The following is a 20745-nucleotide window of genomic DNA, read 5'->3' as shown; positions in this document are numbered from 1 at the left end:
TCACTTACCTACATCATCACACGTAAAGCCAACACTCCCATTACAACCTCTATCAGAAATATCAGATCCAAAAAAAAATTAACCCTGATCTATTCCAAATGGAACTAAGAGCATGCAATTGGGCTCCCTTAAGACACCTCCCTTTAGATGAAGCCATTAATTACTTTAATTCTACCTTCCTTGCCATTCTTAACCAACGCGCTCCAACTAGATCTATCAGAATTAAAACCAATTCTGCCCCATGGCTTTCAAATTAAACCAAACACAAAATTCATCTCAGAAATAAATATTGGGCCAAATGGAGAATGACTAAAACCCTGTAGACCAACAAACCTTTAGACAGCTAAGAAATGACACTAAGAAAGCTACACTCTCTGATAAAAAAAACTACTACCTGCAATTTCAACAACCTAACCACAACAACCCACAAAAATTCTGGGCAAGCATTAACCAGTTACTCCACCCAGGTCAATCCACTACACCAAACCTTTAAAATACAGACCAGGAAAATCCCTTGCATACAGCCAATACCTTCTTTACAGATGCAATCCAAACACTAGCTAGTCAACTATCACCCGATACCTTCACGTCCCAACCGCAGATATTCTAACCCTTTTAAATAAACTGAAACTATGTTCTCCCTCAGCAGACCAACTTCCTTCTGAATATCTACAGTTATCAGCCAAGACTATTAACTACCCCATTTCCATACTAATCAATAGAACTATTAGCGAAGGTCATATCCCTACCTTATGAAAAGTCTCCCATATTATCCCCCTGCATAAAGGTGGACACTCCACTGAGCTCTCAAACTACTGCCCAATTGCCCTACTTTCTTCTTTGGCTAAAATCATGGAGAAATGCATCCATAGGCAATTACTCAACCACTTAATTGAAAATAACTTACTTTTCAACTGTCAACATGGTTTCAGACCTTCACACAGCACTACCACTGCCCTCCTTTCCTTTATTGATTGCATTAACAGTAACCGCAACCTTAATAATCTTTCCTCTGCACTATTTATCGACCTGTCTAAAGCATTTGGCATGGTAAATCACCAGATTATCATAAACATACTAAAATCCCTGTCATTAGATCCACTTTCCATAAAATGGTTCCAGTCCTACGTAGACAAACGACAACAGGCAGTATTATGGCATAACACTCTATCCAGCCACCTACCCATTACCCTAGGTGTCCCTCAGGGGTCCATAGTAGGACCTCTCCTCTTCTCCATATTTATTAATGACCTTCATCTAGCCATCCCCCAAGCCACATGCATACAATATGCTGACTACTCCGCACTGATATGCTCAGCTACATCCACCTGTGACCTACACTCTCTTACCTAGAAGGTATGTAATACAGTTGAACAATGGTTCACACAGCGATGTCTTCTTTTGCAACCAAAAAAAAAAACAAACTCCTCCTCTTCAATCCTACTCAGAAGTCCTCTCCTTTTGATTTCTCTGTGACGTCCACCAATGGTACCATTATATCACCAGACTCTACCACCAGACTACTTGGTATCACCATCGACAACAATCTGAACTTCGACATCCATATCAACAATGATATAAAGACGGTCAACAAAAAACTTGGCGCTCTCTATAGGATTAAACCCTTCCTTTTGCCTACAGCCAAAACAACTATAGCTCACACTCATCTAATCTCTGCACTCTTCTATGCCTCACCCATTTTTACTAATCAATCTAAGAATAACCTCAGCAGATTGGAAATGTCCTACAATAACATTGCCAGATTTGCTACAGGCAACCCATTTAGAACCCACCATTGCATTAATATAAAACAGCTAGGCTGGCTAGAACTACAAAACCTGATTAAATTCCAACTAACCATTGCCCGTAAGACTCTTTATCACCCTTCCAATACTCCTATTCTGTCTACCCTCATCACCCCCTATACTAATCTGAAGTCCTTATGTTCATCACACAAACTTCTTGTAAACACCTCTAAACCTAACAACAGGGCTGGGGATTCTCTCTTCTCTAATACTGTTGGCAAATCCTGGAATCTTCTCCCCAGTGACCTTTCCTCACTTGCCTCTTTATCACTCTTCAAAAACAGACTGAAACTTTTCCTCAGATCACACTGGTTATGCTCCTGTACTAAACCTGAGTAGTCATCTATCTCTTCAAACTTGGCTTTGCCTATCCATTACTTCTCTCCCACTGTTGTATCTTCCTACTAACTATAATTTTCATCTCTCTCTAAAATACATTATTTCTATCCTCTGTGGATATTTATTATTAAGTAAATCCTTTATTAATATCACTACACAATTAACTTCCTTTTTTACTATGGACTCTACCTGTATGATGTATTGTACCTGCATTTTGCACTGTTATGATTCTTGCCACATTGAACATTCTGTGCTAACCTGTATGCTACACTGCATTTGTGACTGTTGTTTTTTTATGCTATTTGTTGTTTGTATTTGTTGTTTGTCTTGGAGCTTATCTCCCCAGGCCTCTACTGAAAATGGACATATATTTAGACTAGCCCGATCAACAAATGTAAAATAAACAAAATAAAAATATAAATAAGAACTTCCAGATTTTCAGTTTTTTGTTAGGTTTTGTTTAGTCTTTTCCCACGTATCCTTAGCTGCCATAACAGAATCCTTTTAAATTAATACTCCTAAATACTTCATTTTATTGTGTAAATATGGGTATTGCTGGACCAATTCATGTGTGGGTACATAGTTTACAGCTATAGCCTTTGTTTTATCTTCATTAATTTTCTATTCTGAAATCCGCTATGGTGCAGAGGTAGCGTTGTTGCCTCACAGCAAGAGGTTCTCCCGTTCACTTCTCGGCTGGAGTGCCTTCTGTGTGGAGTCTGCATGTCCTCCCCGTGGTCGAGTGGCCTTCGAAAGACATGCGTGAATGGGCGTGCCTTCGTTGCAGGTTGGGTGTCGAGCTGGCAACCTCGGGCACCGTAAAAATCTACTGCCAATCATTAGCAGACCGGAGTTCCGCTGTGGCGACCCCTAACCAGGAAAAGCCGAAAGAAGAAAAAAACAATTTTCTATTCCGAAAAGACTTGAAACTGTCTCAAGATATTCCACAACACTGGGATGTCCTTTTCTGGTTTTATCAGGTACAAACTAATACCGTCTGCAAATAAAGCCAACATTTCTTGATTGCCATATCAGTTTTAACTTTGAATTTCTGAGTCCCTTATTTTCTTTACTAATATCTCTAAATATAAAGCAGATAACAAAGGGGAAAGCCGACTCCAAATCCAGCTCCAGACAAGTGACAAGTGGAGTACCTCAGGGTTCAGTCCTGGGACCGCTCTTGTTTGGCATCTACTTCTCTGAAGTGCAGGCCCAACACTAAGGGACTCTGGCTAACAAAGTTCGCAGATGACTGCAAACTGGGAGCCATTATTGAATCCCCAAATGATGTGGATACTCTACAAAAGGGCCTTACAGAAACAGATGCTTGATGCCAGAGCCATGGGCTCAAGCTCAATGCCAAGAAATGTATAGTTATCCCTTTTGGGAAAAACATGTACCCGTGAATTACCACATAGGTGGCAGTACACTAAACACTGAAAGTGTGATAAGAGACCTAGGGACACAGGTGGACTGTGGTCTCACCTTCGATAACCACATTGCCACAACAGTCAGGAAATCCTTCTATGTGGCACACCTCATCACTAAGGGCTTTTCATCCAGAAAAAAGGAGGTCATTGTCCCACTGTACTCATCCCTCATTAGACCCATTATAGAATACAATGCCCCATTTGGTGTATGTACCTCTCAAGACATCTGCAACAACTGGAAAGGCCGCAGAAATACCTCACTAAAAGAATCACAGGCCTAAAGCAGATGCCCTATGCTGACCGCCTTAAAAAACACCAGCTATACTCTGTCGCATATCGTCTACTCAGAGGTGATCTCTGCTTAACATACAAGGCCATGTCAAACCCAGAGCTGTTGGACATGCTCCACTTAAAAATCCCAACCCCTCAGAGCCACACGCTCCAGGGATCTAAATCTTGTCATCACAATAAACAAAACATGCTGGAAGGATAGGTTCCTGACCGAGAGACTCCCCAGACTCTGGAATAGACTGCCCATACATGTCAAGCAGAGTACCTCTTTGGCCCTTTTCAAAAGGAACCTTGACGATTGGATGGGGGAAAGGAAATTCACCCCGGGGATCACGTCAGTCGCCCTGCTAGACAGGGGTCCAAAGAAGTAAATAGTGTGGGAAGAAATAGCCAGGGAATTGTTATGGCTAGGCTTGTATAGGCCCTATGGCTGATAGCTTAGTACCAACCTATGAACCTATAAGAGGACATCCCTGCTTAGTTCCTCTGCTCAGATATAACTTGATAGAGAGGAATCCTCCCATTTTAGTTTTTGTCTCCAATCCCTCATATATCCTCCTAATTAACCTTATTATTATGTCAGGGAATGCAAATGCTTCCATTGCCCTGCTCATAAACTCCCAGCTTACTCTGTCAAATGCTATCAAAACCCACCAACAACAGCGGTATTTTCTTGCACTTTGTTTCCTCTGAATTGTCATTGTTCTTTTAATGTTTGCCTTCCTTCCACAAAACCAGATTGATCCGTACCTATCAATTTTGGCAAAACCTTGTAATTCTTTTAGCTGTTATAAGCAGAGGCACTTTATAATAATAGTTTAAAATTGAAATGGGTCTGATGGGTTTGTACCATCTTCAGGTATTACAGCAACCACAGCTTTCTTCCAGGATGTTGGTGCTTCCCCTCCATTAAAAATACTGTTAAACAAAACATTTCAGCTCTTTATCACTTTCTTCATCCTAGCTTCCAAACCGGCACAGGAATACCATCTACAAAGACGTGTCTGGAGCGTTTCTCCCTGGGCGTCCACTGAAAATTGGCTTTGTTCTAAGTCGGAATTTCTGGTAAACAAATGTTAAATAAAATAAATCCATTCCTGGAATCTTTTGTACATCACAGTTTTTATTTCATCTCATCTTGTCTGAACTGTTAATTGTTTAACATCATCGACCTAAAACCTTGGCATACTTAAGTCTTCCATAAATTTTTCCGCATTTCTCTGCTTTATAGAAATTTTCATACATTTTATGAAATATTTCTAATCTCTATATGATCCGTGCTTATTTTTCTTATTACAAACTCCCTAAGTTTGGCAACTGCCCTTTCTACTTTGTTACTTAAGTCTTTGTGCTAAGCATTTTTATGCTGTGGAGTTATCCAAACTCTTTCTAAACCCATATATATTGTCCAGATACTCCCTTATTTTCTCTTTAGTGCTGTGCAGTTGCACCTCCTCTTGTTCTGTGAGATCTCCCTTATTCTGCAATACTTTAACCTTTGTCCGCCTCTCTAAACGATTCCTGTTGCTTCTTGACCATATCTTTTTCTTTTATTTCTATCCTTTTTTAACTCCACTTTCATTTTCTCACTCACGAGCAGTAATTTCCACTACCCATTCCTTAAATTCCTTTCTTTTTAACAGGTAGCTGGGAAATGCCAGTGTGTCATTTTTACTTCATTACCCTGCATTTTTATCATGGTTGTTATTGGCGCATGATCTGAAATAGTTATTGGATGTGTGTTATAGCTTTCAATTAAATGTGCATGCTCCTGTGAAATACAGTTTCTTTCTAGTCTAAACCAGTTATTATACCTTGCGGAATAATAAGTAAATTCTGAGTTCCTACTGCTGAATTCACATCTTCCATACCAAATATTTTTATAATCTCCTGAAATCTACCCTCTTTGGTTATATTTTCCCTTGTAGGTCCCCCAGGTATATCCTCACTGTTGCAAATCAAATTCCAGTCCTCGCCTATAAGTAATAAAAGCTATACGTGCTTAAAGCTGATAATTTCTCCCAACATTTTCTTAAACTCCATAAAAGCATTTTAGGTGGAATATACAAACATGGCAACATAATCCTCCTCCCTTGCTAGTAGTCCCTCAGTACTACAAATCTATAATTGTTATCTTTTTTTTTTTTCTGTCACGGTCTGAGATCCTCTAGCAGTTAATATAAGTACCCCCCCCCTTTTTCTTTCTCCCGGATACTGTGCTGAATAGCCCTCTTGAAATCCTTTATTTATAATTGGTTACAACCCTTGGTAAGAATGAAGGCTTCCAGCTAGCATGTCTCTTGTGAATTCTCAGATAAACAGTTACACATTGTCTTTATTTTCCTGACATACTGACTTTAAAATAAGATGGTTCCATTTGAATATTGCTATCCAGTACAAGACACCCAATCCCATATGCATCAGATTAGCAAATGATCTTTTCCTTGTGAACTGTCAAATTCCTGTCTGTAATTTCTTGACTATTAATTTTTAAATAAGATGTACCATATTCTGTGCAAATCAAATTAGCAATTGCTAGTTAGTGAAGATTCAAATATAGGATCTGATCAGCATAGATTTAATCTTTTACTTGGTTATTACAGTAAACCCATAAAATACTGTGCATTCTTAGATGTCCTAGTATTCTGAAGGCCAGGGATAGACCTCTTCATCCAAGCACCTATAAAATATGGATGTGATACAGTAGATACATTAGGCAGGACAGTGGCCATATGGTCAGTCTTACGGAGGCATGCCAGGCTTAACTTCTCTTGATTTACATGTTCAGATTTTAACTGTAGCCAAAAAAAATCCCTCTCATGTAGAGTTGCATAAAATATTTTGTATTCTTTGATGCTGTAGCAATACAATACAATAGCTTGCCATGGCTTACTTGTTTAGATCTTAACTTAAACGAATGAAAAAAAAAAAACCACCAATAAATAAAGAGAAGTATCCACTTTCACTTATGCCAGGTCAGCTGTGGTGTTCATGGATTTCATGTGAACAGCTGTGGCTGCAGCCAAGAATGCATTTCCAATGAAAGAGCGAGGGAGAGAGTGTAAAATTAACAGAAGACTGAAGGTACTACACTTTCACTGCCCTGGCCTTCAGGATTCTTTACTTGCCAAACTTGCATGCTGAAAAGCCAGGGAACTCTGCCCTTTCCAGATTAAAGGAAAAGGCTGAGGGGATTTAATTTATCTATATATTTCACATTTGTTGACCAGGTAACAAACTCATCTGAAGATGATTTTCACCCACAGCCCAGGCTATAGAGCAGAAACACAATTCAAGAAGAAATGACTAACAAGACATTTGCATAATCAAAGTCTAAATCGATATAGTCTAAGTAAAATTTGAAACAAGAGGCTAACAGTAATAAAAAGAGAAACCAGTAGTATGTTCAGGATCCTAGCCTGAGATTAGAATTCAGTAAAGCGTGTGTGTATAATAGCCAGAGGAGGCAGGCCATGTAGTTGTTGAGATTTGCTATTAAGACTGAAAAGAGGACAAGGATCTGAACCAGAAAGTACTAAACCTGTGCAGCCTCACTTCTTAGCTGACCATGTGCCTGTAAAATGAGGCTATAATAGAGTAGCTACATTAAGCAGGACAGTGACCACATGGTCATTCTTAAGGAGGCATGCCTTGCTGAGGGCAAGAGCCTCTGTCAACCATGTTAAAGCAGTGCACCTTAATGCCATGTTGGAGAAGGAACTTCTGTTTAGACACACTGAAGAAAAGATGTTAAATGAGCAGAAGAAAAGAGGACTACAGTTGTCAGTCCTGCACATAAATAAAGGAAAACTGCCCTTTCTACTAGAGGCAGTAGAAAGAAAATGGCAGAGGGGTAGAAAACCAGTGTTACAAGTAAAAATGACAAGCAGTCTAAAGGAGAAAGATTGTGTTCCTTTGGAACCACAGCCCAGAGAGGGACCAGATGTCATTTATCTGTGCTTGCCCCTTTCCCACCCACCTCCAAGTCCTACTGCAACCCTCAGCCTCCACAGTACCTTTTCCTCAGACCTTTCCCAAACAAAAATAAGTAGTAGTTTATGCCTCTTTGTAAAACATATCCCACAAGGTAAATGGGTGCTTTGGATTTCAAGGCGAGGATGTGGACCCCAGTTCTTAACAACAAGAAAGTTCTCCAGTATCTTCCCAGTCCTTGGGAACCAAATGCACTTGGTCCACCTACTGAAGTTGTACTGTTTTAGGGAACCATAGATAAGTTACCAAATCCACACATAGGAGCAGGCAGCTACTCCAGACTGTTCATAGTTTTCAAGAAAAGAAGGCACTTGGAGACCTGTCTTGGATTTTTCAAGGCTAAATAAGTTCATAATGTTAACCAAAAAATATTCCCAGGTGAAATGGATGGCTCAGGAGTATGACTTCTTCAGAACCATTTTGTTATAATTAAACTTGATTAAGACTGTCTGCTGATTAGTGCACATATATATAGGAACTGATTCATTGGGTCTGTTGTATTCTGAAGTCTTACTGATGGAAACCTGATTTGTATTCACTTAAAGCTTAAATAAATGTCTCACCCTTGGCTTGTGGCTCCAGAGCAGTCCGTTTCACCTGTGAATATTTTTTGGTTATTAGTACTGTTCTTTCCAAGTTCATAATGTCACCAAATTCAAACTACTAAACTTGCAGGGCCTTCCATCTATCTGTCCTATTCCTGTGAGTTTTACATGGTCACCCTTTATGTAAAATAATTCTGACTTAGTATCCGTATAGCCAAGGTGAATAAACACATTATCAGATTTAAAGCAGGGGTTGCAACTACCAGCTCATCTCCATACCTGTTTGTTCCCTGCTTTCAGCGTATTCATAGAATGCCTAGCTCCAGTAATTATGTACTGCAGAACCAAGGTCATTTGCTGGTGTCCATTCCTGGACAACGTCCTCATTCAAGCAGTATCTCTAGAAGAGATTGAGAAAACTCAAACATTCACTCTAACTTGATTAAAACATATACACCTCTGTAAACCTCCCAAATGATAAGTTTACTGTTTGAAACAGGGCAACAGAGGGCCTTCTTCCCCTCATGCTTCATGTCAGACTGTTTCAAGTGATTAACACTGCAAAAACAAGTTATTGCATGAGAATTCCTAAGAGTGCTGCACTACATGGCATATTTTGTTTCAATGGTGCCCCTAGCAAGGCTACACAAGAGAAAGCTACAGTGGTACCTTACAAACAAATGGTGCCAACACAGCCAATCCCTGTAGTTGTCTCATGCCACTATTGTTCTGCATGAGGAAAGAGCTGTCATGAGTGAGCTGCACTTGCTGACTCCACCAAGATACCTTTTAAAGAAAGCCTGGATATACAGGTGCTCTCAGCAAATTCCTCTGCCATAGCCCAGGAATCCTACTCTGGACAGCTGAGAATCCATAGGATCTGGGTCAAAATCAAGAGGAAGAAACATAGCAACATAAAAGTGCTGATGTGGTCCATGGTGCAGAAAGCTGGAGCCCTGACTGTGAACCAGGTGACAAAGGTCTGAACATTGGTTCTTGGTACTGGAGGATTAAGGCAGGGGGGGGGGATGAAGAAGTTTGGCCTGCTCACCTCTCCCGAGAGGAGGGGGGATAGGAGCTTGGAACCACACAGGGATAGTGCAAATGTCCTGGTGGCCAACTGAGAAAAACACCTCCTATGACTTGGGAAAGGTGAACAGGGCTGGTTGCTGGCAGTGCCTCATACAGAACTTGAGGGATGGTCAGTTTGGACAGCCCATTGCATGCTCACTTCTCTTTCGTAGCCAGGTGTGTGGATGGGATTTAGGGCTGTAAACAAAAAACACAACCAGCCTTGATGGCTGCCTTAATGCCACTTGATTGGCTCTCATCCTGGTGATGGAGAAGGAAAAAAGGGCCTATAAACTAAGAGTGTTTGATGGTCAGCAGGAGCAAAGAATACAAGAAAAAAGTAAAAAGATGATGGCAGCCATTCTAGCCACCAGGGCATTCAAGCCCATTCTATGACAGGGAATCTTACATATATCCTCACAAACAATGTCACAGTAATGTGGTACATAAACAAGGGCAATCCAACTCCTACCTCTGTGGTGCAGGCTGGTAATACTGATATGGAACTTGGCCCAGGTATGATGCTCAGGGTTTCTTACATCCCATCTCAGGAAAACTCCGTTAACAGACCAGCTCTGCAGAACAGAAGCAGTCCCACATGAGTGGATGCTGAACAGGGATCTCCCTCAGGATGATGATCATTGATGGGATGTGCTAGAGATGGACCATTTTGCTTCTCCAGAAAAAACAACTCAGAAAATTCTCCACCAGGATACCAGTGGCAGGAAGCTGACAACAGATGCCTTCCTCATAAGCAGGGCAGGTGTATTTATTTTCACCTTCCCTCCAGTACCTTTAATACCCAAGATGATACAGAAGATAAAGGAGGGCAGGCCAGAAATGGTAATCATAACCCCCTTTTATAGTTCATAGGTTCATAGTTTATTACTAAGCTAACTGCCCTTGCGAGCCATTTTAAGCCTAGCCAGTTATCCCTTGTGAGACTCAAACCCTGCACCTTGGGTTTGTAAGGCAAACACCTTAGCCATTAAGCCACCCTCCCAACCCAAGCCAGCATCATTTCTCCCTTCTACTGAGTCTAGTAGGGATGGGGCTTGTAAACTTGCTCCTTTTAGTAGCCCTCTAGATATAGCAAAGGATCACTCATGCAACCCAGCCTGAAGACATTTAAGGCTGATCATGGAGATGATCTGTCATTCATTTCTGTTAGACATTATTTGCAGAGGATGGTACTCTACATTCTGATGGAGGCTAGAAAACTGTATACAAGAAAATCATACCTAGTTCTTCTTTTGGCTTTTTCCCGGTTAGGGGTCGCCACAGCGGATCACTGTCCGCTCATGATTGGCAGTGGAGTTTTAAGATGTCGAGTTGCCAGCCCGACGCCCAACCTTCCACAGAAGGCACACACACACGCACACACACACTCACACCTAAGGCCAATTTAGTGTCCAGTCCACCTACAGCATGTCTTTGGGATGTGGGAAGAAACCGGAGCACCTGGAGGAAACCCACACGACCACAGGGAGTTCATGCAGACTCCGCACAGAAGGCACCCCAGCCGAGGATCAAACCGGAGAACCTCTTGCTGTGAGGCAGCAATGCTAACCGCTGCACCACCATGGCCGCCCGAAAATCATACCTAGTTAATGAAAAATATTCTCCATTTAATGTAAAAAAGGAGGCTTCAGAATCCAACTACATCTTCAGTGTCCTTGACTGTTACTTGTCAGACTTTTGCAAAATAAGAGTCGTCTTGGGTGTCTATGAAAGTCTGTGTCTCACCCATGTCAGGTTGTCTTTCCATCTCAAATATGTAACCTGGAAATCTGTCACATTAGTGGCAGTTAAGTCTGCTAAAAGGATTTCAGAATTGCAGACATGAAAAGAACCATTCATTTCTCACAAGGATAGTATCACCCTAAATGGCAAGTCTACCTTCATGCCTAAAGTGGTCATAGAGCTGTCTTCAAATCATTCTAGTCACCTCACTGTTTTTTTGCATCACCCAGACTAAGGGAAAAGGAATTTTGCACTCCCTAAATGTGCATACACAACTGAAATTTTACTTTAATAGGAAAAAAGAAATAAACTCTGAATGTCTGCTCATTTCATTTGCAAAGGGTGAAGAGGGAGAAGCCAAGCTTGTGGATACACAGACCATATTCAAGTGGCTATTGCACTCTTTTCTTATTTTACTCCTTTTGTGGAAAAACTCTGCTGAGACACATTAGGGTCCATGTCAGGGTCCACTCCACCAAGGCCATGGCAATCACATCTGCTTTCATTGGGGGGTCATTACATAGTCCATTATGAAAAATGCTAACTGGTCATCTCTCCATTATCGCCATCAAGCACAATAGTGTGGGCATTGCAGCTGGGACAAGGGTAGGGCTGTGTCCATTCTGTAAGAGCTCCTGTGACTCTTTCCTGTTAAGGGCTAGCCACCCTCTAGTGTGTAAGCTTTGGAAGTCTTTCCAAAGTTATTTCAACAATGTACAGTATGATGAACATAGTATAATTGTGTAGAAACTTATCATAATTGTAGTTTTTGAGTATGTTCAGTATCACCAGTTTCCTTTCGCTTCTCCTGTTCTCTTCTTTCTATAGGCATCCATGTGTTCTCCCTTTCTAGTTCCCTGACAAGGTGCCTTCCATCATCAGATTGGCCTGAAACAGGAGTGTCTACTTGTGGACCTTTTGGCCAAGAATGACTTCTAGTGGATTATTTCCAGTAGGACAGTCAGTGCTGTGGCCTCAGACCATCCAGTGTTACATTACCTGAGGAATAAAGAACCAAAGATGGCATAGGTAGATGTCCCTCTTGTACCTTTATCATCATTACGAGAAGGGCTATTGCCCAGCAAGGGGTTATAAGGAGTAAACTTGTCAGTCTGCAGCTTTCAGGCCTTCCGTGACCAAAGTCCCAAAGAGTTATCACTACAACAGCGAATTTAGTTGAACATCTGCAGTTATGGAACAAAAGCTGTGAGCATTATTATCTTGCAGTTTTAGAATATAGGAATGTTCACTTGGTCTCTCTCTCTCCAGCTGAGTTGTTACTGATTGGGGGGGGGGGGGACAGTAAGTTACATACTTCAGCTACATTACTGATAACGGAAAATTATTTGAGTAAAGGATATGTTGGACAGAAATCAGCAAAGACATGAATGATGTCATAAAGAAACTGTGAGAGAGTACCAGATTTACAGGATGGCGATGACACGAATGCAGAAGCCATGAAGCTGAAGTTGTTGGTAAAGTAGCCAGACCACAGTCCTGTGTCCTTCATTGGAAGAATGGACAAGTGTATTGGAGGAATTGCAGACATTTGTTTAGGACACACGCACTGAAGCTTTTTAAATGTGCACAGCTAGCATTGTCACAACTAGTGCTGTTACACAAACATAGAGAGTGAAAACTGTGGTAAGTAAAACCTGCCTGAGGTTTCATTGGTGTCTCCAAGGGAAATTGTAAAGTAGCAACTGTCCCCAAAGAAAGAGCAAGTAACCAGTGTAAATAGCCCTTTAGAAGTCTGCAGGTGTAAAAATGGCCAAAAAGAAGTTCATAGTTTCCTTTTAGGAGTATTTTTTATTCAGTAGTTTTTGGTATGCTTCAGTCTCATTAGAATTTAAAAAAAAATTGTAGGTAAGGAAGATGAGCCAGAAATCCACGTAAATATGAGGACTAATCAAGGTTTGACCATGTTACTGAAGGCTGAAGTCTGGATTAACCAAAATGTTTTTTGAATGTGTAGTGAAGTAGTAATATTGTTGGCCCAGTGGCAGTAACAACAACATGGCATGCAGCTCTTGGGTTTGCATCCCATGTCTAATATTATCCTTTTATTTCTCTGATATAAACTATAAAAGGGGATGTAAGAAAGCTGTATATATAGCTTCAAATACTGATGATCAAGCTATAGGAGGCTACACATCATGTGGTGCACATTTCTTCCAGAAAGTTCGCTATGATTAAAAAGCTTTTGGAGGTTATACCACGTCTTTAGTGTCGGTCTTGTTTACCCACCATCCTGGGAAATCCACAAAGATCTAACCTTCCTTGAAAGTCACTTGCTCAAGCTTGTTCTTTGAAAATGGGGATCACTGAAGTCACTGCTGTTATTTTGGGAAGTGTTTCCTTTCCTCAGTACTGTGCGACAATGGAGTTAATACATATAAATTCAGGGTGATGGTGGACGGGAGTACACCCCCTTCAAAAAAAAAAAAAAAGAGAGAGAGAGACCATTTTCTTTTATTTGACATTGCACTGAATGTCAGATGTACGTTGGTTTAGATAGTGGAAGTTATTTATGAGCAGTAGTTTTACAGTATTTCATAGTGCAATGTACACCCATCACATCCTCCATCAGAGGAGGAACCCCCTTCCCAAATAGACTGCATACTTCATTGTACTTTTCTGTCAGCTCATGAGCTACATGCTGGGAAATTCTGTTGTGAAAGGCCACTACATAGTAGACATGGTCTTTCCTGACTATTTTAAGGATTTATTACACTTGAAGGACATTTGTGCTGTGGCCCCTTCGTCATTGTTTGATACTTTCAACAAGTATTATTGTTTAATGGCGATTCCAGAATGGGGCATCCTTTGGTATCTCAGTGCTTCAGGCCTTGGCCTTGTTAGTGGGTTTCCTCTGGCTACAGCCTCCCAAAAGGTGCACTTTTCACTGCCTAGGATTCTTTCCAGGTGTTACTACCTGCCAAAGGCTGCTGAAGTCAGATGTAGCAGATGTGTGTACAAGATAATAGTTTGTCTTTAAGGAAGCCTCCTGCATTGGGTATGTGTTGTCGTCCTACTGTCTGACCTGTGACTGGATATTTTGTCACTCCTGAAGCTGATGTGTTTTCCTCTATGAGTAGCAGGTATATAATTTTATTACGGTCTTGCATGCATGTTAAGCTCATTTAGTGGCTCAGAGACTAGATAACCTTTTCTAACCTAGTCTTTAATGCCATGACAAGCCTTGACAGAAGTTAGGCTAAAGCAAAGCAGGAAGGAGAGAAATTCAGAAATGTGCAGTAGCAGCAATATTAGAATAGGAATTGGTGACTGCAGACATTTTATCTGAAGCAGTGAAAGCAAACAATCACTGTAATAGCACTTTGGTAAGGCCTTGACATACTCATTTTTTCTTTGTGCAGATGTGAAGCAACACTATTTTCCATAGTAAACTAACCTGTGTGAAAACCGTGACATGCTTAATCGCACATTTCCATATGTGACTAAGCTGTGAAGTGTAGTAAATATTAGGTATACAAAATTTGTTCTTGGAATTTTGTTTCAGCTACCTGGTGATGCCATTCATGGCTACAGATCTACAAAAGCTTAAAGGGGCATCATTAACAGAGGACAGGATTCAGTTCTTGGTCTACCAGACTCTTCGTGGACTAAAGGTAGGAGAAGTGACCATGCACATTTGGCAGGCTTTTCAGCCATTCATGCCATGTCTGGGTTTGCTTTGTTATTATTGGTACGCAGACCCTGAGGATTGTATGATGTATGCTTTGTCTCTATGATGGTTAGTTTTGGGCACTAAGCCTTTTGAGCAATTGAGCCTTGATTTTCATTGGCTGTAAATTCTCTCCATGACTTGGCCAACTGAGATCTCATTTACATTTTGTGGAGTGAATGAGAACTTAGCTGCATGGTTTGTGCAGCTATGTAGATTAATAGGATGTCACTGCAGTCTGCTGTATGAAATATTTTTCTGATGGGAATTTCTTCTTGTTTTGGTCTCACTGGCAGTAGAAAAGTAGAGTTTTCTGTGTTTTATGCTTTGTTGTCATCAGTTTTATTTTATGACTGAGCATTTCAAGGTACATCTGTGAAGTAGGGTTCTTAGACTTGCAGAAAGTTACTGTCTCATGCACTTAGTAGTGTAAATTACTTAGTCTTTTGGAAAAAATATGTGCTCCTTTCTTGTTTAGCAACCGGTCTCGTACAGAATTGTGCAACATTTTGTTCCAGCTTGTATATAGTTGCCTTTCCTCTGACAGTTCGTCAAGTATTGCATTATAGGAAGTGTATAACCAGCCTGTGGTTTGAACCATTGGTGATGGAACTTTGTACTTAGTCTTCAAGTTGAGCTCTTTGCAAACTGTAACTGCAGCCTTGTTTCCATTGATTATTTGATTATATTCCTTGATCTCTGAACTAGCACGGTCTTAGTTTATATATTCAGACTGTAACTGCAGCCTTGTTTCCATTGATTATTTGATTATATTCCTTGATCTCTGAACTAGCACGGTCTTAGTTTATATATTCAGACTGTAACTGCAGCCTTGTTTCCATTGATTATTTGATTATATTCCTTGATCTCTGAACTAGCACGGTCTTAGTTTATATATTCAGACTGTAACTGCAGCCTTGTTTCCATTGATTATTTGATTATATTCCTTGATCTCTGAACTAGCACGGTCTTAGTTTATATATTCAGACTGTAACTGCAGCCTTGTTTCCATTGATTATTTGATTATATTCCTTGATCTCTGAGCTAGCACGGTCTTAGTTTATATATTCAGACTGTAACTGCAGCCTTGTTTCCATTGATTATTTGATTATATTCCTTGATCTCTGAACTAGCACGGTCTTAGTTTATATATTCAGACTGTAACTGCAGCCTTGTTTCCATTGATTATTTGATTATATTCCTTGATCTCTGAACTCGCACGGTCTTAGTTTATATATTCAGAACTCTACATCCCAAATATTCAGGTAGAAGAGAGTCCTATAGTGTTCATCATATTATTCTGTGTTAGTCAGGAATCTGGCTTCCAACCTGTAGGAGCCTGACAGACACCCTGACTTCCAGACGTCTATCATCCCTCTCTTGGCAGATTCCTTCCCACTCAGATGTCAGGATTTCAGTGGTCTAAGAGAGACATTGCCTTCTGTTTTATCTTGTTTCAGTATAAAAAAGTGCTTGTCAGTCCGGTTTGTTGGCCTGCTTCTAGGGTTTCAGAGAAATAGCCCCATCGGGGAAAACATGCCCTTGTCTGTATTGTATTTTCTGAATTTAGTATTTAGATGTCTAATAACTTTGTAACAAATATACTGAGCGCAGGAAGTGGATCCTACATAGACTACTATTCTTAGTATTTATGTCTAGAATTGGAGCATGATGTAGACTGTTGTCCACATTCAACCCAAGGACAATAAATTGTCCATTGGATTTTTTTCAGGGCTGAGTAGTTCTCAAGAAGATGCACATTTGATCCTGCTCGTCCATGGCATTTTCAGTCGCTGGAGAAGTACACAAGAGTGAAAATCAAAGGGAGGCTGATAAAAGCTGATTAGAATCAAAGATTTTCCTAGGGCCAACAACACTAAAGTTGGAGAATCGTAAATGCAGCCCCCATGCTCCATGTTGGATACTCCAAAGCCTCTGGCGCTACAACTGTGGAGACAGTCACTGCTGCTGGGTAAGGACATGTCCTCATAGACCAAATATGTAGGTAGTCCGTTGGTCCAGAGGACTCCATCTGATTCCTTTTTAGTAAAGAAGGGGCAGTATCCTTTTGCTGATAGTTTGCAAGGTTGATTTCAGAGAACACAAGTTAGAGATCACATGCCCTTGACGCAAAGCCTGTAAACTGGATACCCCAATGAAACTGCAGCTGAAATCATCCAAAACAAAGTGGACATCTGCCAGCTTGCCTTAGCATAGGCTGGTAAGTTCAGTGTCCCATCCCACTACTTAGGCTGCTCCTCAGTACATTATATTACTGGCAAGTGGTTTTATAAGCTTTTTGAAATTAACATTGCCTGATTTAGAAGTCCCTGCAGTATTAAGGGCTCCCTGTTAATGGAGAAAGAGAGAACCTACCACTTAGGAGGATTTAGATATTTCTGATTTTGAGGCAGATGACCTAACCTATTTGAGCCAGATGTCTCTCTTCATATTTTGAGACGGATCCCAAAGACATCCTATTATGTTCTTCACCGGAGGATTTTTTCATTTGGGGGCAGTCTTCACAGAATGAAGAAAGCCATCTTATAAGAGGTAAAGGAGATCCCTTAGGGTCATTTAAGATGCAGGGAATGTATGGATCTTCGTAAGCCAAACTCCTTATCCATACAGTACCTTCAGTCTTAGAAGTATTGAATGATGCATTCATCAGTGCATCAGTAGAGTCATGTTCTCTGTCTCCTGTGTTTAGGAAGTCTGATCACTTTTACAAGTCCAGGATTCCCATAAATTCCTATACAAGATCTCTTTTACAGCTCCAAATGTGCCATCTGGATTCTAACAAGGGAACCACTACAGTTCCATCCGAGAATCCTGTTCACAGTGACAGTAAGGTACTCAACCATTTTGAGAAGAAGACTTATAACTCTCTCTGGCTGATGCGGAGCCTTCAAGAAGTACTAAAAAAAATCACCAAACAGCATAATAAAATACACCCATCAGTTAAAAAACAACCAATAAAAATACAAAATTAATTAAAGTCCTCTCCAATTACAATCCAAATTAAGATCTCAGAGACATAAAGTATTAAACTTTAAAATACAAATAGCTTCTTTATACATTCATTTTATTTTGTAAGCACTTTCTGAACAAAATCGCATAGGTACTTTTTCTAAAATTGTTGCCTTTAGTTCACTTGGATCTAAGTCATGAAATTGTGCAAAATGACATGCTATAGGACTTTCAGCCTTACTTTATGTCCCTCCGGTCTTAATTTGGATTGTAGTTGGAGAGTACTTATTTAATTAGTTTTGTATTTTCATTGGTGGTTTAATTGATGAGTGTATTTTATTATGCTGTTTGGTGATGTTTTTTAGTACTCCTTGAAGGCTCTGTATCAGCCGAGGCGCTAGAGTTAATAACATTTTTATGTTTTTTTATTTTTGGTTCCTGCTGTTGCTTGTTTAGTAGCTTTTTCTTTTATTTTTTAGTGGTTTTATTTTAATTCTCTTTCCCTGGCCTTTAATGCCCTTAACTGTGAGACTGATGCTGAAGTGTCCAGAGTCTGTACTTGTCTAGCTGAAGTCTAAATGGAGGGATCAAGGACAATGTCAAGAAAGAACAGATGATCGAGTTGTGCAGCCCCAGGTTGCCAAGCACCCCGTGAAATGTGGCTGATCACTTGTCGTGCAGGCTAGTGGCTACTGAGTTGCTTATTCAAAGATCTGCCTGGTTGAGAATTCTGTCCTTACCAGACCATGCTAACATGCAGCTTCTTCAGGCACTGTTGAACAGGATGGTCCTCATTGGACCCCAAACTGAAAAGGTGTTTAAAAGACTGGAAGAGATAGGGAAACCGTACTATTTGTCAAACACTTCTTTCATTCCCAAGCTCCAGGGAATAGCAGGAACTATCCATCGGAGAAGTGTCATTTTTAACCCAAAACAGGATAAAGGCAAACCCCAAAAGGGAAGTGGAAAAGGAGTCACTACAGAAAGAAAGTAGCAAGCAAAGCAGAAGAACAAGCTGGGGGGGGGGGGTCAGGGTCATGGCACTTGGAGAGAGAAGTTGTTACTCAGCCAAGGTTCTTCATACCCCAAAACTCCACGCTAAACCCCCCAACCCCCATTCCCTACAAGTTCCCGTCTCCAATAAGAATTGTGGGCCACGTGAGTGCCTTGGTAAAAGAATGGGAGGAAATCACCGAGGACCAGCGATTCCTTGCTATTCTAAAGTAGGAGTGTAGACTCCCAATTTCTAATGAGAGCCAAGGTTTGGGAATTCTTTGTATGACCAGGTAGCAGACAGACCTGGTTTCACCCCTGCTAGAAGACCTTCTTACTCAAAGAGCAATAGACCATACAAGAAGGAGAAACAAGTACAAGATTCTACTGAAGTCTCTCTGGAATGCTAAGAAAAGAGGGTACTTATTTTAGACCTTTCATATTTCTGAAATTGAGAACACTCACGCTGTAGGGCCTTCTGTGCCATTTACTTCTCGAGCTTTTCTTGCCAGCGTATACATAAAGGATGCCTATGTCCACATTTGCATGCCATTTACTTCTCGAGCTTTTCTTGCCAGCGTATACATAAAGGATGCCTATGTCCACATTTGCATGCCATTTACTTCTCGTGATTTTCTTGCCAGCGTATACATAAAGGATGTCTATGTCCACATTCGCATTGAGAGGATGCGCAGAATGTTTCTGACATTTGAAGAAGGGGGTGCTCATTACTAGTTTATTTCCTTGCTCTTTGGCTTGTCTGCTGCAGGTTTTTGACAAAACACCTGACTCTATTAATTACTCATTGCAGGACCAAGAGCATTCACATCTTTCCCTGCATAGATAATGGACTGATTTAAGCAGCCTTTCTAGAAGACATTCCAGAGGCTCTGCAGTTTACCCTGTTTCAAAACCCCAGGTTGGTCTCTGTACATCTCTGAATCTCATCTTACTCCTTTAGGACTGGTTTTGTTTCTAGGGGCATTGCTGAACATAGTGCAACAGAGGGCTTTATTCCCCAGACAGGGTCCACTCATTGACTCAGTACCTCCAGATAATTTCCTAGTAAAGAATAATTTCAGAAAAACAGTTAAGAATTCTGGGGTACATGGCCTTATGCATACTGTTGATCCTACTGGCGAAGAATGCACATAAAGAAGTTGCATTGGTACCCAACAAGTAGATGGCTTCAGTATGCCCAGCCTATGTAGTGTTCCAGCCCTACTCCCATGTGTAATTAAAGTTGGCCCCAGGGACTCAGACTGTCACCACAGACTCCTTCAACACAGCACAGGGGGTGGGGGGGCCAAGAGGGCAGAAATCTGAAGATCAACAGCACATTGATCAAACATTTCCAGAAAAAAGACACAATAATGTAAAGGAAGTGGTGGTGGTTGTTTTAGTCCTGTAGGTCTTCAAGCATATTTTGACCCACGGGACCCTGCACACCCTTGCAGTCACTACAACAGACAAGGAGGACCCACACCTACCTGTTGTGTGCACTAACAGTACATGCTGGAAGACAGCCCAGGAGTCGAGCCTGACGACTCAAAACAGAGTCCCTGCTTATATCCCCAACTTGAGGACTCTAAGGGGCATCGGGTGCTGATTTGTCTATGCATGGGCTAAACTCTTGGCTAGGCTTATAAGGGCCTCAGGGCCAATAGCCTAGTAACTTTCTGTGATAAGGCTGGCAGCTTGGATGATCTAATGCTCAATCTATTTAGACGTGTTTTCAGAGGAAGTGCTTGTACATTATGAGTGAGACAAGGAAGTGAAACGCAAGGAAATTATATCTTGCTAACTGGAAAGATTCTGCCTCTGGTGTCTCAGCAGACACCAGGAATGCATACTCCGCTCAGGTGTCGCTGGTTCTC

General features: G+C 40.9%; 1 protein-coding gene across 1 annotated transcript in view; it reads left to right on the top strand.

The window, feature by feature from the left end:
• LOC122806265 (mitogen-activated protein kinase 13-like) overlaps positions 1-20745 on the top strand; it is a 713780-nt gene that overhangs the window by 241925 nt on the left and 451110 nt on the right. The window contains exon 4 of the mRNA XM_044076536.1: positions 14741-14849. Within this exon, the coding sequence (XP_043932471.1) occupies positions 14741-14849 (109 nt within the window). The remainder of the gene's footprint in view (positions 1-14740; positions 14850-20745) is intronic.

The sequence above is a fragment of the Protopterus annectens genome, chromosome 7.part0, assembly GCF_019279795.1.
Source record: "Protopterus annectens isolate FY-2018-M chromosome 7.part0, PAN1.0, whole genome shotgun sequence".
NCBI classification, from domain to species: domain Eukaryota; kingdom Metazoa; phylum Chordata; order Ceratodontiformes; family Protopteridae; genus Protopterus; species Protopterus annectens.
This window is presented reverse-complemented; position numbering and strand designations above follow the sequence as displayed.